Source organism: Hylaeus anthracinus, unplaced genomic scaffold, assembly GCF_026225885.1.
Source record: "Hylaeus anthracinus isolate JK02 unplaced genomic scaffold, UHH_iyHylAnth1.0_haploid 0, whole genome shotgun sequence".
Taxonomy (NCBI): Eukaryota; Metazoa; Arthropoda; class Insecta; order Hymenoptera; family Colletidae; genus Hylaeus; species Hylaeus anthracinus.
The window spans coordinates 24,408,575-24,429,099 of record NW_026533254.1 but is presented as its reverse complement, the minus strand read 5'-3'; the positions used below and the strand labels follow the sequence as shown (position 1 = coordinate 24,429,099).

Genomic DNA, 20,525 nt, shown 5'->3' with positions numbered 1-20,525 from the left:
GTGTGTGTGTGTGTGTGTGTGTGTGTGTGTGTGTGTGTGTGTGTGTGATGCCTACTAGCGCCACGTGGGTTTATGTCACCAACTAAAAACGTGGTTCCATTTCCCCGCATCTGCGCTTGGTTCCCCCAGTTCCACCAGGTGCAGTCTGTGTCAAATACAGGAAACAGTATTTTTGTTCCTTCGGGATTGCACGGTTACAAGTGAATTCTTCCTTTCCAAACCGGGAACGAGTAATGCTGTCGTGACACACGGGCGAGAGAGTTGTTCCGCGACGGAAGACCAGCGTTCGTTTCTCGTTTTCGTTCCTTCAAGAAAACGATAGCATTCTCCAGCCGACAACTCTTCTTAGCCATTTTCGTGGTCCGATACTAAACAAACGTGTGCCTCTTGTGATCCGCAATGGCGGAGACAAACGGGGACGCGAATTTGAATACGAAAAATGGGAATTTCATCTGCGGCGTCGTCGAAGGTATGTAAACTGCACGTAGCGTACGTATATGGTCATCGTTTGCGATGATTTAGCCCTGATGGGGGGGGCCGCCGGCACAAATGGAACGCAATGTTCGTCGCTATAGCTTGCATTGTTTTCATAAAAATATACTTTTTGCAGGTTTTTACGGCCGACCTTGGACCACAGAACAAAGGAAGGATCTTTTTCAAAAGCAAGTATTTTACTGCACCATATAGAAAACTTCAGTTGCGTCTAACTGTTCTTTTAACTGGTTTTCAGATTGAAAAAATGGGGAATGGACTCATATCTTTATGCGCCAAAAGACGATTACAAACACCGTGCCTACTGGAGAGACCTGTACACGGTGGAGGAAGCAGAACATTTAACAGGACTGATTACAGCTGCTAGAGAATGCGGTATTACATTTTATTACGCGCTATCGCCAGGATTGGATATCACTTACTCCAATGCGAAGGAAGTTACGGTATTGAAAAGGAAATTGGAGCAAGTCAGTCAGTTTGGTTGCACTGCTTTTGCGTTATTGTTCGATGATATAGAGCCAGAGATGAGCGAAGCCGATAAGGAAGTGTTTCAGTCCTTTGCTCATGCACAAGTGTGTATTAAATACTTTAATTGTTGTGCCAACCTTTTTTATAATTACTTGTAACATTTGTTTAATAGGTTTCCGTTACAAACGATATATTTCAACATCTGGGTCAACCTAAATTCCTTCTGTGTCCGACACAATATTGCTCGACTCGCGCAATGCCAAATGTAGCGTCATCGGAATATTTGAATACCCTCGGGAGTAAATTAGCGCAAGAAATTGATATAATGTGGACTGGTCCCAAAGTGATATCGAGACTTTTAACGGTTGAATCTATCGAGGAGATCACCGAAGTTTTAAGGAGGCCACCGGTTATATGGGACAATTTGCATGCTAACGATTACGATCAGAAAAGAGTATTCTTGGGACCGTATTCTGGCCGCTCTCCCGATCTGATTCCCAAATTGAGGGGCGTTCTGACGAACCCTAATTGCGAATACGGAGCAAACTTTATAGCGATTCATACGTTAGCGCAATGGAGCAAGTGTAACATCGATGGAAAACGAGATTTAACCTTGAGTTCGTATATAATTCTGACTTCCATTCGCGTATGCTAAACTTGCCTTTTCTAATCTTAACGTGTACTTTGCAGATGATTCTTTATCGGCTGACATAAGGTTAGAAACTGAAACGGAAGATGGTGTACTCGGTGAAGATGTTCCTTCAACGATGTCTCCGAATATGTACCATCCTCGACACGCTTTAAAGAACGCCATCAACGACTGGTTGCTAGAATTTAACAAAAAGAAGGCCGCGTGGGGTGTTATAGCAAAACCACAACCGTGCGTCGCCCCGACAATACCGATTCCCATAATTCCTTCTGTCAATACATGTATGAGTCTCACGTCAACGACTACAACTACCGTTTCCTCGACACCCGCGCCGGTGACTACGTCCAGTCATCTTCAAGCATTGGCCGAAGTTTGCTCAAACGTTACTCCTAGCGACAATTTTGTACCTCCCTCTGGTCCAGTTATGAATTCCTTAGTATCCGATACGACCGTTGTTAGCGAACCTCTTATCCCAACTATCTCCACTAGCGTGGAACACGCGACGGCTTCGCACGCTTTGTCATCCATGGAACCAATGGATTGTAACACGACACCCAATAATTCTCCAGCCCATGCAGCCAAAGTCCATACGGAAGACTATGTTATGATAGAAAATACTTCTGTAAGTCTCTGTGTATTAATAGTAATAATAATAATAATAATAATAATAATAATTGCATTTGCTTAACGCATATAACCATTCGATCCTGTTTTACAGACGTGCAGCGAAGCTTCTGGAAGCATGCAAGTGGAAGTAGATAATACATCTCCCATTGTTAACGGTACGCAAATGATCGTTGAAAACGACAGCGAGAATCACGATACTACGGATAACGCAGATCAGGAGTCCCAGGATTCCATCGACGCTGATAAACGGTTGATGCAGGAGGATCTATCGTTGTTATGCGATCTTTTCTATTTACCGTTTGAACACGGCGGTCAAGGCATTCAATTGTTGCAAGAATTTAATTGGTTGAAAAGCAACGCCCACGTTGTCATGAGAAAAGCGAAGGAAGACGAGGCTGTGTCTCAATCTAATGTAAGCGATTCTACCTGTTTATTATTATTTCCATCGATATCTGTGAGAATTTAATTAAACAAAATTTCAGATTGAGGAATGGCACGCGCGAGCGGCTAAATTGAACGACATGTGCAACTCTGTAAACAGATTGTTTCAACGACTTACGTATTGTAACAATCGTGAGTTGCTGTACGATCTGTATTCGTATGTGTGGGATATGAGAGGGGTCGTATCTCTGCTAAACAGTTACGTGAAATGGTTGGGTAAGTTGCATTGTTACTTGTATAATAACCTACACGTATTTACCAGTATCTAAAAAAAAGTAACATTAAAAGAGACGTTCCAAACCATATAGATAATTATACTAAGAACATTCCATGTCATGATTGCATAGTATCATCGTTCATTCTTGTAATTATAAACTATATAAAAATAGTCGTAGTAAAATCTATAAAGAAAGTTTATTCAAAATGCTAGTATGCTGGTACAATTGCTGACGCGAAAGAAATCGTTCATATTGATTCGAAATGCCGATAATTTTTATACTTTATTTAATTTTTTGCATTATCCCGACTAGTAGAGAGTTGTATTTGTTGTGCTACAGATGAGTGCTGTTATTCATTTCTCTCAAAAGTACTATCATTTACTACCTATACTTATATTTCAGAACAAAAGTGTCTCGAGTATTGGTAAGTGTATGTTCTATTCTTTTTTTTTTTTTTAACTCACTCATTTAGTCCTCTTACAAGGAAGATATGCTTTTATATGAAATGTATATGTTTTATCGAAGAAAGTGCATTTTTATATCTAAATTTATTTTTAAAAATTAGAAGTATCTTTGTACCATTGTATTGTTTATTCGAAACATCCCTCTATGCCTATCGTAAATTGTTTGGTTAACATACTCGATTGATGTACATTAAATATCATTCTATGCTTCCTTGTAAAATGACATCATTTATACAATCATGATACACGCAAGAAACATAAACTATCGATTCCGAAAATTACTGACATTTTGTTAACTTATTTTCACACAAATTGGACTTGTTGTTCGCTATATTTACTCTTTACAAATGCGATTATCGGAAAATGAAAGTATATTTTGTCTCCGTTACCGAGGGTTAAGTACTTTGCAAATATTATTTCCAAAGTAATCATTTTTCATGAAACGGTAAATTGTAATGCAGCACAACAATTAAGTTAAAGTAAAAATACACAAATTCGATTGTGACATCGGTTGAAAAAGCCTGATGATTCTATTATTTTTGTTACGGAAATTTTCGTATTTTCTAAACGATCAGGAAGTGAACAGATATCAGTAATAGTTGGAAGTAAAATATTTCATGGATCGCATATCTATGGAATCGCATTTGTACATTTGTTTCTGCGCTTTAGAATCAAATGTACCGCGCAGCGCGCGAAACGAACGAACAACGGGTTGCCGTAAGTCAAAATCAGAATGAGTTAAAACCATAAGTTAATCTTACTGTTTCTCATTCTTTCGATACATATATATCTCCGGTAGATACTATTGTACAACTGCAGAATACATGATACTTTCTACAAAACTGAAACAGAAACTTGATAACTCATTCAACACTGAAAACCAATCGATGAGGCTTTTTATGTTCGACTACATACAAACCTTTTTGTGAAATGATTTTCTTATTTGTAGACTGACGGCTTCCTATTTATTATTCTGTTGGTAAACAAAGCAAGTCACGGCACTTCTCAACTTCTCCTAGTATCTACCACATTTGATTACGGAGAAACTGCATGTACATATTAAAATAACGAAGAGAATTGACGTGACTTTCTGGCGCGATATTTGGCGAAACAATTTTCCCTAGCAAAGACATTCTTGGGAAACTATTTAACAGCATCAATGTGGACCCGAACAAATACTGTGTTTTAAATAACCTTGTGCCAGCTATTAACATATTGGCTGACTTTCTTTCACAGATTGTTCGGCAGAAATGTATTCGTTGCATTGAAATCACGTAATAGCATTCCGCGTACGGTAGTACTGAAAAAAGAAACTAACGAGTAAAGCAGCTAATTCTTGCAGCGAATAGATTCTGCCAGCAGTGTAAGTGTATGAGGAACAGTACAGCTTCAATTCACTGACTAACGTGCATTTCTGTGTTTTTTGTCTTGTTTATAGCGTTTGGCAGATTCTCGTCGATGATGACAATGTTTACCCAGGGCAGCTACACATGTATGCAATTCACCAGTCTGAGTAATCCAACAAAAAGCGCGCGACCAGCAAAGCTTCAAACCAGCGAACACAGTCGCGTGCTATCGGTTTGCGTTTGAAGCTTTGTAAACAACTATTATTATAATTAATCCAAGCAAGAGATTTGCGCGTAGAAGCAGCGTTCCGATGCCTTGAAGGATTTATGCGTACCCAACACAAATACCTCTTAAACATAATATAGTTTGACACAAGATGGACATACTTATCTTGCAAAAATTCTAACGAGACGTATAGACAAGTTTCTATACTAAAACTTACGTTCTTTACAAAACTGTATCGTTTGACTCTTCGCAATAGTCACAATTTTTGCATACAAAGTAGGTCCATCGACATTTACAAAATTGGCAAAGTTAGGACACAATCTTATAAACTGTTTAGAGTTTCTCCCGAGTATTGTACTGGTCGGCACGCAATCAGCAAAAGTGCCCAGTGCGCTTTTTTCTTTTTTATCATTATTTTCTGACGTTCGCGATGGCGTTTATTATTTGCAACGATGAGCAATGTTTTTGAATAAGTCACGCTATTATTTTTGACAAAGCATCTTTCGCGAGTTGTGGACGACCAGTAAACATCCTCCTTTTGCCAACTTGCCTGTACTAATTTCTTTTAGTTCCAGAATCTATGTTCTTTTCAGGAGTGATAGGAGTTTAATTTCAGGCGCATTTTGGCAAACTGGATTACCATCCCACCAATTCCACGTCCCTTTCCATCATCTCAGAGATTTATCGCTGCGCGAACTTTGGTGCAACATTCATTGATATCAGTTTCCGTTAGATGAAGCTTTTGCCAAACGATTTCAGATCGATTTAACACTGATATTTCGCGTTCGCATTTTCACAGTATTACACGATTTTAGTTCTTTTTATTTGAAAATTACTCGACGCACAAGTAATTTACTTGAAACAGTGGAATATAATTTTTGGCATTCGATAAAATGATGCACCGTAGTTTTTCGATCCGATGAATTTCTTTATTTCGCCACACACGCGCGTATCTTTCGAATTCGTTGAGTGTCACACTTGTTAGAGCGAGCGAAATAAAGAAAGCTAAGGGGTCATCGATCGAAGTGTACTGCATGATAGAAATTTAAGCAAAATTAGTGCTCAGAGCAGTGGAGGCCGTTTCATAAATTTCATAAACTGCATTATTGCGCGTATTCTTTATTAAGGCTAAATATACTGTGTCTTGGGGTAGGGTTCTCGAATGGCTGGAAAGAAACGTTTATGAGTGGGGATCAAGAACCTTGGGTGTTCCGTGGAGGACTTACAGCTGATCTACAGGTGCATTGATATTTAATGCCTTTGGATGTCGTGGAATATCTGAAAAATATTAATACCCGATTACGTTTCGCAGAGATTAATCCCAGTGGATAGTGGTAATGATTTGTTCATTTACAAAGCACCAGAAGTGCCTAGTAGTAAAATCTACACGATTAGACCTTACTTAGCAACCGATGAAGAAACGGTTTACGCCGTGTGCAATAAAATCTGCGGCTGCACGATGCCGTCTGCGGTGGCGGATAGGTAGGAGAAATATTATATTCAATATTTTTGTATAAATACAACGTACTCTATACAAATCGACATTTAATTCTCATTCTAGGCTTCTTGGAGGTTTCTTAACTTTGAGTCCAGAAATGTGTATGGTTGTCGAAGATGAAAGTGGTATAGTGGGTTACGCCTTGGCTGCATTGGACGTAAAGACTTTCAATAAAAAAATGGCTGTTTCTGTAATTCCCGAATTGCGCATGAAGTACCCATTGAATGACAATATGAACGATTTACCACAAAATGTTCAGGTATGTATTAGTACAGCAGCAAGTAAGATACTCTAATCGAGCGACTTTTTAATCTGTTTAATCTCTACTTGGTTTACAGGACGCGATACAGTATTTCCACTCATTTGTGCCAGACGTGTCCGAGCATTTGTGCAGGCAATATTCGTCGATACTTTTCTGTGCAGTGTTACCGAGCGTGACGGATCAGTCTGTCCCTAAAAGACTGATTACCTGCATCCTGGCTGCGTTGAGAGCTAACGGTAAATAATTTTATAGAAAAAGTCACGATATCGTCTTAGAGTTGGCGTTCAATCGAATTTCCAACGATGTTTTCAGGTTCCTTCGGTGTACACACTACGATGCCGTCCACGGAGAAGGAATCGCAAGAATTTTACAGCAAACTAGGCTTCGTGGACCTGAATCCTGCGTTCGAGGAGCACCCAGGGATCAAGACTATGTGTAGAAGCTTCTAACAAAGAGTGAGTACACCAGTGATATTTGTGAATAAAGTATACTTACTCGGACCATCGTCGAAGAAAGCTTCCGCGACTTAGAAGCGTACGGGTGGAAATTATTTATTTCTAAAAGAATCCGAGAACGTATCTGTCTGTTACGTGTTTCTGTACGACGTACGGAAGCTTATTTATCGATAAAATTTATACCTTCCGCGAGATGGCGATAGATAACGTAGGCAGGTTTTACATTGATGATTTGTACTTGCTTTCTGAGAATTCTCCCAGAATGTCTGCCTTCTTAAATTATAAAATCACCCGAATATGTTTAACGATATATGCGTGCATACGGTGTATATACGGTATAAACTAAATGGCAGAGACGTTGAGTAAAGCGAAAGAGAGAAAGTGTGAGAAAGTATAAAATGTGCAATAGTAAACATTAATGGAATGAATCGTCACAGAATGGAGGAGAGGAATCTGTTTATTTTATAAATTTACATTTGTGTGTTCTAACGCTATGGGACATCAGTATATCCGGTATGCTTGTACATTAATAGGAAGTTTTCTTGAAAGCAAATGTACATAATGTGTTGAATGCTGGTACGGTGAAGAAGATGTCGGTATGCGTGTTTAAATGATAAATTGTCGAAGCTTTTTAACCCGTTGAAAGGATATTTTCTTATCGGATACTAACGCCACAAGAATGCGCCGAACTAGGTCTAGTTTTAACTTCCGGGTCTGTGTTTCCGAGAAAGCTACCTAATCCTATAGGTATTTTACCGCCCCATAGCAACATTTTCGCCGCAAACCTACCGTTGCTCCTTGATACGCCTACAACGAGGCCTTTTTTTTATGTTTAACGTGACGTCCTAACATTATTGTTCTTGATCATGTCAAATCAAATATCGGTATTACTAGCGACATCTAATTGGCTCTAATGCTTACGATACATATACGCTCGTGTACATATTGCCCATATCATGTGATACATAGAATCGCGTAGAAAGTATTCATTATTTCGCTAGCAGATTAGTACGCTAATGTAACAGCAGTTAATTATTTGTAACCTGAATAACATGAGTTTTTGTATGAGACTGTTTGTTTCAATGTTGATAAGTTTATTACCACCATCGATAAGTTAAGCATAAATGCATGGAAAATCATCAATGCCCTGAAGACACGATGAATGATAAATCAGTCAGGAATTAATTGCAATTAGATCGTTACGTTCGTTACTAACGAATTAGTTATCCGTATTATATTTTATGCGTCTGTGTACCAAACATGCAGAGCTGAAAAGAAGAGAACACGCCCACACGTAAATATGGAAGAAGAAATTAACCCTTTGCACTCTGAGCCATACGTTTCCGTTACCAGTCTCCATACATCCTCTTTCTTCCCTTCTTTTTTCCTTCAAGTTTTGAGAAACCGTGTATTTTCGAACAATTTTAATCCTGTACAATCGTGAATAGAGTTCACCAAACTTACATCCGATTGCAAAGGGTTAAAATGGAGATCTTGGAGATTTGCCTTATACCTATTAGCAGTACTATTAAAAAAAAAAACAGACGTGCCGCGGACCTAGGCGTGATTCTTTGATTCTGAACGAGATAGAATTGTACTAGGATTTGATGTAGTGCCATGTACAGAACGGTGAGGTTCGATCGTCGTGAAAGCCATCCGTGTTGTTCGAATCTATTTTCATTCGAATCATCACTTTCTAGGATTTTTGTACTCTGGCTTTTACGGCGATCAAACGAGTAGAAAAGTTGACGGGAAGACTGGAAAGCATTCTTCTTGATATTTTCCGTCCTTTTTCAGATTTATTAATTTATAATTCATTCCTCGAAAGATTATTTGTTTACAACGTTTTATTCACAGAAAGTACGTCGATACATTTTTACAAGTCCAATTCATTCTCTATAACCCAGTCTCTCAAAAGACATTCGTTATCTACTTTCTCAAAGTCTACCGAAATATAATTTAATTTTATAATTTAAGTTGTAATCATCGTTAAACGAATACAGAATAGAATTTTATTGTCAGAAACCACGTATAATTTGGGTTATAGAGAGTTAATATAAATCGTTTTATGGATATCATTTTTGTAAAGTGATAAACTTTCTATACATATATACCTTTCTTTCGATGTTATTCAAATGTCTGAAACCTTACAATGCACAATTATATTTCCAGTTATCTCGTCGTGTATTTGTAAGTAATGTATGTGTAGTTGAAACACTATGGAACGATATGTGATTACTACTGATTTATTTAAATAAACATGTCAAGACTGATACTTTTTGGCGTAGTCGAAATCGAAACGATAAGAGAATTATTGTACTGCAATTCAATTCTCGCGAGGCACCGTTGCAACGTCATTGTATTTTCGCAAATTTTCAATTTCAGCTTGGAATTGTAATATCTGGAACATCACGAAAACGCGTTACTCGATACGATTTGTAAAACGTACTTTCTTACTGTAACGACTATTTTATATTCACTAAAATTATTGTATCGAGCACCTTTTTTATTTCATTCTCCAGCAAGCTTTGTTTTGTTCTCGGCGTTATTTCATCCATGGTTTTTATTTCGAGCCGATCCAGAGATTCCGACAGATCTTTTATCGTTTTGTTAATATTTCTACGAAAAACGAATGTTCCAATTTGGGTGTTTTTTTTTTTTTTAAGTACTAATCTTATACACTAATCGTTAAAAAATTCTTCACTCACTTTGGTGGATCATATTTCTTTTTCCCTCGTTTTCCTAAGCGTAGATTTTCCTAAAATTCAAATAGCGTTTAATCTTTGCAAAGATTTAATTTTCGTGAAAAGAATTGAGAAATAATTCTCACCGATTTAGATCTTCGCTTGAATATAGAAGCGTAATCTTCCGGATCGAAACCGAAGGGAATATCATCTATCGAATGAAAACTATTATTTATACTATTATTTATACATAGCGAAATTCGTTATGATACCTCCGTTTCGTTTCATCGCCTTCTCCATAGCTGTGCTGAAGCTTCTTTTGTCTCGCCTCCATTCCTTCATAACATTTTGGTCCCTAATGAATCGAATCGGTACAAATAATTGCGTTTCGAGCGAAATATTAGGAACGTGAAAATTCTTACTTGACTTTTTGTAATATCGATGATTGTCTGGCGAATAATTCTCTTATCTTGGAATACCATAACAAGCGATTTTCCGCTGATGCATTCGCACCTTTATTTTCACACCTAAGCAAATTATACAAAGCAAAAAGCTGTTTTAATTTCATACTTTTTACTTATCGAGTTCAAAATAAATCTAAATCACGATAGTGGTTATTAGATATATTTCTATTATTTTCCACTATAATTGCAACCTTTCTCTTACAATTCATTAAGGTTCATGTAACTATGTACATAAATAACTGGCCTACTTTGTCGTCCCTAAATAATTCTCTAAACACAATAATATCCAATCTGAGTTAGTTAATCTCATCGGATGTAACTTGAACCTCTTTCCATCATTTGTGATTATATCAAAAATTTGTTCAACGTTATTTATACTTTCATATTCCCTATTGTTATCTACCAACTTGTTTTCTCCCTTCAGAGGAACAAAGTGTTGGAACTTATCGCTAGGTAATTTAACTCTGCATTCTTTTTTCAAAGATTTAGTATACGTTCTCAGAATCCTTACGTTCCGTCTTACATAGAGACTTCTCGGTGACGGATCCGTCAGTCGTAAAATCTTACTATCTGTTTTATCGATTTTATCGTGAATATTACTCCGGCAGTTCACTGTTCCTGAACAAGTAAACTTCATTTTCTCGCGTGCGTTGTTTTGCTTTCGACTGGTTTCTGGGTAAGTCTTTTCTTTCGAGCAGGAATCGCAGAGGACTGTGGATTTCTTTTCAAAGGGTTGGTCGATGTTCATTAAGAAAGCAAATTTCTCATCGTAGTACCTGTTACTTGGCTTGTAAGACTTGCGTTTGTCTCTGGTAGACGCGTTCCTATCGCGAACAGTGTTCTTGCTCGACGAGATTCTTTTCCTGCTTCTTTTAGGAGACTGGTAACATAGAATCGTCGACAGTTTGGGCTCGATTTTGCCTAGAACGTAAAATAAAAATTAAATTTTGAATGCAGTTATTGTTTCAACTACTTATGTGTCTCAAAGTATTAAACTATAGCCGAGTACCTGTCTTCCTTTATATTTCCTATATTTTCAAGAGCTACTAAAATATGTAACTAATCTACTTTCTGTTTAAGGTAAGTAATCTACTACACTCACTTTCCTTGAACTCCATTTGTGGAGTGCCAATGTTGTCAATGTGTGGAGTGTACACGTGTCTCAAAGTACTAAACTATAACTGATAGGATTAGTTGTACCTGTCTTCCTTTATATCTCCTATATTTTCAAGAGCTACTAAAATATGTTACTAATCTACTTTCTGTTTAAGGTAAGTAATCTACTACACTCACTTTCATTGAACTCCATTTGTGGAGTGTCAATGTTGTCAATGTGTGGAGTGTACACGTGTCTCAAAGTACTAAACTATAACCGATAGGATTAGTTGTACCTGTCTTCCTTTACATTTCCTATAGTTTCAAGAGCTACTAAAATATGTAACTAAATCTACTTTCTGTTTAAGGTAAGTAATCTACTACACTCACTTTCCTTGAACTCCACTCGGCGTTCAGGGTGCGCATCGTTCCACTTTGTTCTCAAAAATTTTAGAATCTCTTTGCAGCCCAGAGCAACAATCTCTTTCGGCGGTGTTACAAGAGGATTCCGTGCCACCTGAAGAGTTTTCAACTTCGCCAGAGTACCTGAAACAAATGGAAGTCGAACAATTTTATTTTTGAGCACACAATCGCACTCCAAATAAGGCTTACAAAGTTCCAAGGGTAATTCCTCGAATTTATTTCCCTGAAGAAGGAGCGTTTCGATACACTGATGCGACTCTATACTGTTTGGTAACGACGAAAGTTGATTATTCCTGAGATCCAGCCATTCCAAGTATCTCAAAGACGTGAAAACTTCGCTTGGGAGTTCGGTCAGGTTGTTGTCTGCCATGTACAGCATCTGAAACCAATAAGTATAAGTATAAGTTACAAGTCTAAGTATCTCGGTGAAATTATGCATTATGTTGAAAGATCAGCATACCCTTAATCGCGAGAATCTGTTCAATATTTCGTTAGGGAATTGTTTTATTTCAGTGTTGGAAAAATCTGCAAACGTTTCATTGCAGATAGGCTCCTTTTTCGAGACTGGAAGAGGCGTACCGATTCTCGAGGATCTTTGTGATTTCTTCAACGTTAATCCAGAAACCTCGGAGGCGTTCTCAGTGAAAGTGTCCTCGACGAATGTTAGACTCGAGTCGCTTCTGGTTGTGTCTTTCAAGTAATTTCCTTTTATTTCGGTGGCTGTAAGAATGCTTAATTCTTCGTGTATCGTGGAAGGTTCATTTTCACAAACGTCGCATAAAATATTTTGTCCGAGATCAATTTCAATCGAGTCTGAATTTTCATTGGAATCGTAGGCGTCATTAATGTCGTCGAAAATTCGCGACGACCTCCGATACGATTCACTCGCTACGCTAAGTTTTCGACCATCCTCGTCGTTCTGTAAATAACAATAAATTATTCCTGTAACGACTAATTAAGAATCATATAAAAGCTGTAAATAATCGGTTCATCACCTGCGATTCATTTTCAGAGACGTTTTCCTTGTTCGTGGTTAAAGAAATTTGATCGGTAACCTGCTTCTCCTCTTCATTTTTCGCGTCTTCGATTGATTTATGAATCGACAAAAACCTCTTGCTGGGTGATTCCGAATTGAGCCCATAATATTGCGTTAACAAATTCTTCGCCAGATCAGACATAACGTGAAACAATTATACGCGACAAAGTCGTTTCTGGAAGTTGGGCGCGACTGTTCCGACAATTCCAGCTCGAATCGATAATATTACTGTTTATCCGTTGCCTAGATAACGAAGACAATTATTACGGTGTTGCTTCTATTAGAAACAACGATTGAATTATCTGTTTCGTATGGAATGTCCTAATCTACAATAATACTGATACAACTTATGTATTCGATGTTAACGTTAATCTAAAATCTGGGAAACGAAGAATACAGTCTAATGGTGGTTGACAAGTAATAATTTCTTGTAACATTTTTATTAAAAAGAAATCAAATGAAGAATCAGGATGGGATGGATAAAACTGATGAAAAAAAATGTTTAAATTTAAATGAATTTAAATTTATCTCCCGCTATATCACGTGACGCCACTGGTGGTAAAATATTCAAGTTCGTACTAAAAAATAGTTCCTACTGTTGTCGCTAGATGGCGAGTAGTTTTTATAGTGGCGCCATCGGTGGTAAAACGCTCAAGTTCGTACTAAAAAATAGTTCCTACAGTTGTCGCTAGATGGCGAGTAGATTTTATAGTAGCGCCATCGGTGGTAAAACGCTCAAGCTTGTAGCGAAAATAATTCTCAGTATTGCTACTAGATGCCATCACTAACTAAAGGGTTGCAGCAGGATAATAGCTACAGATGACAGCAAATTCGTTTTATTTATTATATTACCTGATACATACTTCCTATATAATTTATTAGGTAGACTGGAAAGTAATGTCGTTTTTGTAATTTTAAATCGTTGTTTATCACTCAACACCTCGTTGATTTTTATCGGTCATTGAAAATTTGCACACTATTTGGCTGTTGATAACGCGGACGATTACATAACTGCCTAAAAATAGAAATTTATCAAAAATTTGTTTGAATTTAATGTAAAAGAAACGACATTACTTTGCAGTCTACCTAATATTAATTCCATTAGAATTATAATTCTATAATTATTGAAATGTTTTAATTACGAACAGACCTGGACAAACCGAGTGGCGCCATCGAGCGGTGCATCGTTTTTCTTCCTTAGTCTGTGTTTGGTGCTCATCGTTGACCTAACCAAGTTGTCGAGATTCCTGCTTGGTGATACACACCGAAACATATTTGACGTTATTCGTTGAATTTTTGCGTGAAATGTCGGATTCCGAAGCCAGCGTTCTATCCGATAACGAAAGCGACCGTGGCGGCGGAGGTAGCGAAAGCGATCAGGAAGAAAATCGCTCCGTGAAATCTGCAGCTGGCAGCGTCGGGGAAAGATCGCGCAGTGTTTCTCGGAGCAGGAGCCCGTCTAGATCACGGTCGAGGAGTCCCTCGAGGTCACGATCGCGGTCTCGATCAGCGTCTGGGTGAGTAACATTAATTTCGTGCGCTATATAAATTATCGAACCTTTGTTTTGCAATTGGTGATGTATTTGCGTCTGTGTATATATGTAGAAATTGTTAAACGTATCACTTATAAAGAATTATATTCGTTAGGGGTTACTAGAATTTATTAAATCTTTAGCTCGGAGGATGGCAGAGGAGACGAAGCAGAGGAAGCCAGGTCAGGGGACGAGGACGAGATGGTGGAGCCGGAAGAAGAACCAGAAGGTGAAGCATGGACGGAAGCATTGTCTAATGCATAAACTTCTTACTTGATATTGTTACTTGATGTTTATCTCTATTCAGGGGAAGACTTGGATGGAAGCAGTGAATACGACGAGGAGGAAGAGGAGGAGGACGATGACAGGCCTCGGAAGAAAAAGAAGAAAGACAAGTATGGTGGTTTCATCATAGACGAAGCTGAAGTGGACGATGAGGTCGAGGATGACGATGAATGGGAAGACGGTGCTCAGGAAATTGGTATTGTGGGTAATGAAGTAGATGAGCTTGGACCCACTGCAAGAGAAATTGAAGGACGACGCAGAGGCACCAATCTTTGGGAGTATGGATCTTAAAACACATTCAAATTGCTTGTTTCTATACTAATTTTTATCATTTCTAGTTCTCAAAAGGAAGATGAAATAGAAGAGTACTTGAGAAAAAAGTATGCAGACGAATCTGTGGCTGCTCGTCATTTCGGAGATGGCGGCGAGGAAATGAGCGATGAAATCACTCAGCAAACTTTGCTGCCAGGTGTAAAAGATCCAAATCTGTGGCTGGTGAAATGTCGTATCGGAGAAGAAAAAGCCACCGTCCTCTTGCTAATGCGGAAATTCTTAACTTATCAATTTTCGAGTATGCAGCGACTTCGTTATTATACTTTCGGTCGAATAGTCGTGATTGTTTTTAATCGTACGATTTTATTTATCAGACGAACCTCTTCAGATAAAGTCTGTCGTCGCCCCAGAAGGTGTAAAAGGTTACATTTACATCGAAGCGTACAAACAGCCGCACGTAAAGGCTGCTATCGAGAACGTAGGAAACCTGCGAATGGGTATTTGGAAACAGCAGATGGTACCGATCAAGGAAATGACCGACGTGTTACGCGTAGTCAAAGAACAGACAGGCTTGAAGGCGAAGCAGTGGGTTAGACTGAAAAGGGGCATTTATAAAGACGACATAGCCCAGGTTGACTACGTTGATCTGGCGCAGAATCAGGTTCATTTGAAACTGTTGCCCAGAATCGATTACACCAGACCTCGCGGAGCGTTGAGAACAGCGCAAAGCGAATCCGAAGCTCTGAAACGTAAGAAGAAGAGAAAACCACCGGCGAAGCCATTCGACCCCGAAGCAATTCGCGCCATTGGTGGAGAAGTTACGAGCGACGGTGATTTCTTGATCTTCGAGGGAAACAGATACAGTAGGAAAGGGTAAGTTAACGTTATATACGTATATATATTATTAGAAAAAGCGTCACTTGAATAAGAGTATTCGTTTCCATCCAGATTCTTGTATAAAAATTTCACGACGAGCGCGATCATCGCGGAAGGTGTGAAACCGACGCTTTCCGAGCTGGAGAGGTTCGAAGAGGCTCCAGAAGGTGTTGAGATAGATTTAAGCGGGACTCCGGGAGCTGGCGCTGGCAACAAAGAGGACTCGGCGATTACTCATTCCTTTAGCACCGGAGACAACGTCGAAGTGTGCGAGGGTGAATTGATAAACCTACAAGGAAAAATCGTTTCGATAGATGGAAACATGATAATGGTCATGCCGAAACACGAAGAGTTGAAGGAAGCACTGGAATTCCAAGCGTCGGAGTTACGGAAATACTTCACCATGGGTGATCACGTTAAGGTAACCATAAGAAGAAAGAATTGTTAAACAACGAGTTCATCGAAATAACAAACTACCGATTGTTCACAGGTTGTCGCAGGAAGATACGAAGGTGATACCGGTCTGATAGTCCGAGTAGAACAAAACAGAGTGGTCCTGTTCTCTGATCTATCGATGCACGAGCTCGAAGTCCTCCCGAGGGACTTGCAGCTATGTTCGGACATGGCGACGGGCGTAGACAGTTTAGGTCAATTCCAATGGGGAGATCTAGTTCAGTTGGACGCACAAACCGTGGGCGTAATCGTTCGGCTCGAGCGCGAAAATTTCCACGTGCTTTCCATGCACGCCAAGGTGATAGAGGCCAGACCTCAAGGTCTGACGAAACGACGCGAGAACAGAAACGCGGTGGCGTTGGATTCTCAGCAGAACACGATACAAAAGAAGGACATCGTTGAAGTCGTAGACGGGCCACACGCTGGAAGAGGCGGCGAAATCAAGCATCTCTACAGGAGTTTCGCGTTTCTCCACTCGCGGATGTTCGTGGACAACGGTGGCATATTCGTTTGCAAAACGAGACACTTACAGCTCTCGGGCGGGAACAAGTCTAACATAACCGCCATGTCGCCAGTGTCAGGATTCATGTCACCTAGGATCGCGTCACCGATGCATCCTAGCGGGTTGGTATTATTGCTTTTCGCTAAAATATATCATATCGGTTCTCGCTGTATTGCATTTTATTACAGTGGCGGTTTTGGGAGAGGTGGCGGAGGTGGTGGAAGAGGCAGAGGCCGCGGCGGAGGAGCTCGCCGCGACAGAGAACTGATTGGCACCACCATAAAGATAACCGGTGGGCCGTATAAAGGAAACGTCGGTATCGTGAAGGACGCTACGGAGACTACTGCTCGCGTGGAACTGCATTCCACCTGCCAAACTATTTCCGTGGACAGGTCCCACATCGCCAATGTTGGCGTGCCAACGAAGGATGGAGGTTTCAGTAGTTACAACAGGACACCAGCGTACGGCATGGGTGGACAGACGCCGATGTACGCCAGGGATGGGTCGAAGACGCCCATGCATGGCTCCCAGACACCCATGTACGAAAGTGAGTACATCCTTCCGACTGCAGACGTTTGAAAGAACCAATATACTAACTTCTGGATATACTAACTTCTCTTGAATTCGTAGATGGTTCCCGTACACCTCATTATGGCTCGATGACCCCGTCTCACGATGGATCGCGCACTCCAGGACAGTCGGGTGCCTGGGACCCAGCGGTTACGAACACTCCCGCGAGAACGAACGACTTCGACGGCTACAACATGGAAGAAGGTGGTTCTCCTGGTTACGCACCTGGCTATCCTCCCACTGGTGGCCCATTCACGCCGCAAACTCCTGGCACGATGTACGGTTCGGAGCAGAGTTTCAGCTCGTACCAACCGAGTCCTAGTCCAGCGGGAAGCGCGTCTGCCAGCCCCAGTCCTGCAGGATACGTCGCCACTCCCTCGCCAAGCGGCACTGGGTACACTACCAGTCCCCATGGAGCGTTCGCTACTCCTTCGCCGATGGGTTATAGTCCTATGACACCTGGTAAGCTACTCCTTCGCGTTCAGTCTCTTTCCTAGGTGCTCCCTATAGGTAGTAACCTTGGGATCAACTGTGACATTGTTTGTTAAAGGTGTTGCGGGTAGTCCATACAATCCGCAAACACCAGGTGCTGGTTTAGACACCAGCGTGGGCTCTGCGATAGTAGGAGGAACCGAATGGCACACCACGGACATCGAGGTTCGAATTCGCGACTCTCACCAGGATCCTGCGCTTGCTGGACAACAGGGTGTCATTCGAGGAATATCCGTAAGTGTTGTTGTTGCTGCGAGTGTTTCTTGCAGCGGTGCGTGAACATGGTGTTTGTATTTTGTCTACAGGGCGGCATGTGTGCAGTCTTCCTACCGGTCGAAGACAGAGTCGTTAACTTGGTCTGCGAGGAACTGGAGCCAGTGGTTCCGTCGCGAGGCGATAGAGTAAAAGTAATCATCGGCGAGGATAGGGAAGCCGTCGGTACATTGCTCTCCATAGATAATCAAGAAGGCGTGGTGAAACTGAACAAGGACGAGGTGAAAATGTTGCACCTGCGGTTCTTGTGTAAAATGCAAGCTCCGAATATGTAATTTTCTCATTCCAAGGCAGCCCCTCGCGTCAGGAAGCGAAGCTGCGAAGACAATTTTAACGACGGCGAGGACTGTTCGCGTAATGACATAGGTTTTATCGACCATGATCCTTATCGTGTCGCGCCCTCTTTACGTTCGAGTAGTACATACATTATGTAAAATACATATTATTGTAAGAAATCATTTAACTCCTTTTCGTTTGTAGTCGCTACAGACAGAGATGATTGTTTCATTCACGAAGAGTTCTAGAAATGATAAAGCGTTTTGTATAAAATGTTTGGCTGTTCTGGTGGTGAAGTTGTACTTGCCACGGTGTCATATTATTAAAAGGAAAAAACCCCAAATTGACGTTTCCTTGTGAAATACATATAAAATATTTTGATTCGCACCGTCGAAAGTTTGTGCGACTATAGCGTAATCGTTTACAAAAGTTTAATAATCTGAAATCAGTCGCGTAACAAACGCGATATATTCGTGATGAGACAATGAATGGAAAATGCTCGACGAATCGGTGTAAATATCTTGGAATTTAGCAAGGAAAAAACGCATACATCCGGTATTTATTAATTGGAGTATGAGATCATGCCTCCCATGGTTTCTTCTGTTGTTTGCAGACACTATCTTGGTTAACATCGAAAGGTAATACTCGATCGGAGACATTATCAGCGTCATACTTATTTAAATCATTAAAAATAGATTACCCAATCTCGATAACTCTATTATCAATTAATGATTAATTAAGTATTTGATCGATTAAGTTTATTAAGAAATACAGATCAGTGCTATTGAATTGTGCTATCAGGGTGATGAGCGTCAACAGTTTCAAGCATGAGCAAAATATCGGCACGGTGTTATTCGAGAAAAGTGATTCTGTTAAACATTGCTGGACTACCGAGGAATTTATTATGTTGAACAGTAGACGTATGTTTCAAGATTTACTACCGAAGGTAAGTTAAATTTAACCTTGCGAGTCTGATTTTCAAATATACTGTCACTTCAAAATAATACAAAATAATATTTTAATAATAATGGCATATGGAACAGTGTGTATTTAATTATAAACAAAACACTGTCGATGCATAAGCTACTAGAGACATCTAGCGTCTGAGAATAGAAACTATTCCTCGACAAACTTGGACGTTTTATCGCCGATGGCGCCACTTGTTTTCTTTTAGCTGTTTATTAAAAAACTTAGCTACTATTTGATAAATGCATATACAACTGCAAATTGAGAATGAATTGAATAGATACGGTGTAAATTGTGTGCGTAGCTGCAACAAAAATGGATTATATCGCGCAGTGTCGGTGCAGAGTTATTAGAGACATCTAGCGTCTGAGAATAGGAACTATTTCACGACGAACTTGGGCGTTTTGCCGCCGATGGCGCCACTTATCTCTTTTTAGCGGGTTATTTAAAAATCAAATTACTATTTAATACATACACATACGACTGTTTGGAGAACGAACTGAACTAAATACGAAACCTGTGAAATAAACACGGTCACCCTTAGAATATTTTCATTCCATAAATGATTATCAATTCAATTAAAAAATTACGAAGTACCCCTCGAATTTTATTACGTGTCTACAATATTTTGCACGTTCCAATGAAACTCCTCTCGACGCTCTCGCAGGTAAAGGTTCTAAGTTACGAGAACGACCGGTACATAGCTCTGCTGATGGATTACTTTCACATTTGTTTGGAGAGCGTTCGCAAGCTGTCGATAGGAAAAACGAAGCACCTGATGCTGAAAGCCCTGGCAGACACTATGGGAGGCTACTTGCAAGTTTACATCCTGCCTCTTACGAGGCACTCCTATTACGCCGGGAACATAAAATATCGAAACGCGAGGAAGCTCTTCGAGCTGTACGAAGAGCTGAAGCTCTTTCTGCGCAGCAACGGGGCGGGCTGGTTGAAGCCTTCGCGAAGCATCGGGCGTGCGAAAATTCCGCCAATCGTGATCACACCACCTAGAGCGTCTGTCGCGTGCAAGGGCATTATTACCTACCCCGCGTGTAAGAACGCATCGCTTCTCATAGAATACACATTTAGATTGAAATGATTCATCGAACTTCATCCTGCAATTTTTAAATGAGAAGTCAAAACTGCCCTTAGAGCTTTTTCAATAGCTCTTGAATCATTCGA

General features: G+C 40.0%; 4 protein-coding genes across 8 annotated transcripts in view; 3 read left to right on the top strand and 1 right to left on the bottom strand.

The window, feature by feature from the left end:
- Positions 1-108: 108 nt before the first annotated feature.
- LOC128893627 (protein O-GlcNAcase) lies at positions 109-8,214 on the top strand. Of its 2 annotated transcripts, XM_054154735.1 has the most exons (13): positions 109-469; positions 611-662; positions 731-1,064; positions 1,133-1,577; positions 1,651-2,231; positions 2,328-2,648; positions 2,719-2,893; positions 4,798-4,851; positions 6,085-6,170; positions 6,244-6,413; positions 6,493-6,688; positions 6,768-6,927; positions 7,004-8,214. In XM_054154735.1, the coding sequence occupies exons 1-13, from the start codon at positions 400-402 to the stop codon at positions 7,138-7,140; spliced, it is 2,781 nt and encodes a 926-aa protein (XP_054010710.1). In that variant the 5' UTR covers positions 109-399; the 3' UTR covers positions 7,141-8,214. The 2 variants fall into 2 exon arrangements, with proteins under 2 accessions (XP_054010710.1, XP_054010717.1); XM_054154742.1 differs by lacking the exon at positions 4,798-4,851 and having other exon boundaries at positions 110-469.
- Positions 8,215-8,368: 154 nt separating this feature from the next.
- LOC128893724 (uncharacterized) lies at positions 8,369-14,129 on the bottom strand. 4 transcript variants are annotated; one of them, XM_054154937.1, is made up of 10 exons: positions 12,808-13,249; positions 12,273-12,731; positions 11,780-12,191; positions 11,071-11,215; positions 10,253-10,357; positions 10,103-10,185; positions 9,977-10,041; positions 9,855-9,904; positions 9,648-9,765; positions 8,369-9,547 (listed from the first exon to the last, which is right to left on the bottom strand). In XM_054154937.1, the coding sequence occupies exons 1-10, from the start codon at positions 12,988-12,990 to the stop codon at positions 9,473-9,475; spliced, it is 1,695 nt and encodes a 564-aa protein (XP_054010912.1). In that variant the 5' UTR covers positions 12,991-13,249; the 3' UTR covers positions 8,369-9,472. The 4 variants fall into 4 exon arrangements, with proteins under 4 accessions (XP_054010912.1, XP_054010903.1, XP_054010920.1 ...); XM_054154928.1 differs by lacking the exon at positions 8,369-9,547 and adding an exon at positions 13,999-14,129 and having other exon boundaries at positions 9,630-11,215; positions 12,808-13,091; XM_054154945.1 differs by lacking the exon at positions 8,369-9,547 and having other exon boundaries at positions 9,630-11,215; positions 11,780-11,935; positions 12,002-12,191.
- LOC128893620 (transcription elongation factor SPT5) lies at positions 14,038-18,621 on the top strand. The gene is made up of 11 exons (XM_054154722.1): positions 14,038-14,365; positions 14,524-14,609; positions 14,688-14,943; positions 15,004-15,236; positions 15,313-15,811; positions 15,887-16,235; positions 16,305-16,891; positions 16,958-17,316; positions 17,400-17,801; positions 17,890-18,065; positions 18,137-18,621. The coding sequence occupies exons 1-11, from the start codon at positions 14,154-14,156 to the stop codon at positions 18,377-18,379; spliced, it is 3,402 nt and encodes a 1,133-aa protein (XP_054010697.1). The 5' UTR covers positions 14,038-14,153; the 3' UTR covers positions 18,380-18,621.
- Positions 18,622-18,769: 148 nt separating this feature from the next.
- The window catches only part of LOC128893756 (uncharacterized), a 4,825-nt gene continuing 3,069 nt past the window's right edge, over positions 18,770-20,525 (top strand). The window contains exons 1-3 of the mRNA XM_054154966.1: positions 18,770-19,018; positions 19,182-19,326; positions 20,014-20,395. Of these exons, the coding sequence (XP_054010941.1) occupies positions 18,954-19,018; positions 19,182-19,326; positions 20,014-20,395 (592 nt within the window). The 5' untranslated portion in view covers positions 18,770-18,953. The remainder of the gene's footprint in view (positions 19,019-19,181; positions 19,327-20,013; positions 20,396-20,525) is intronic.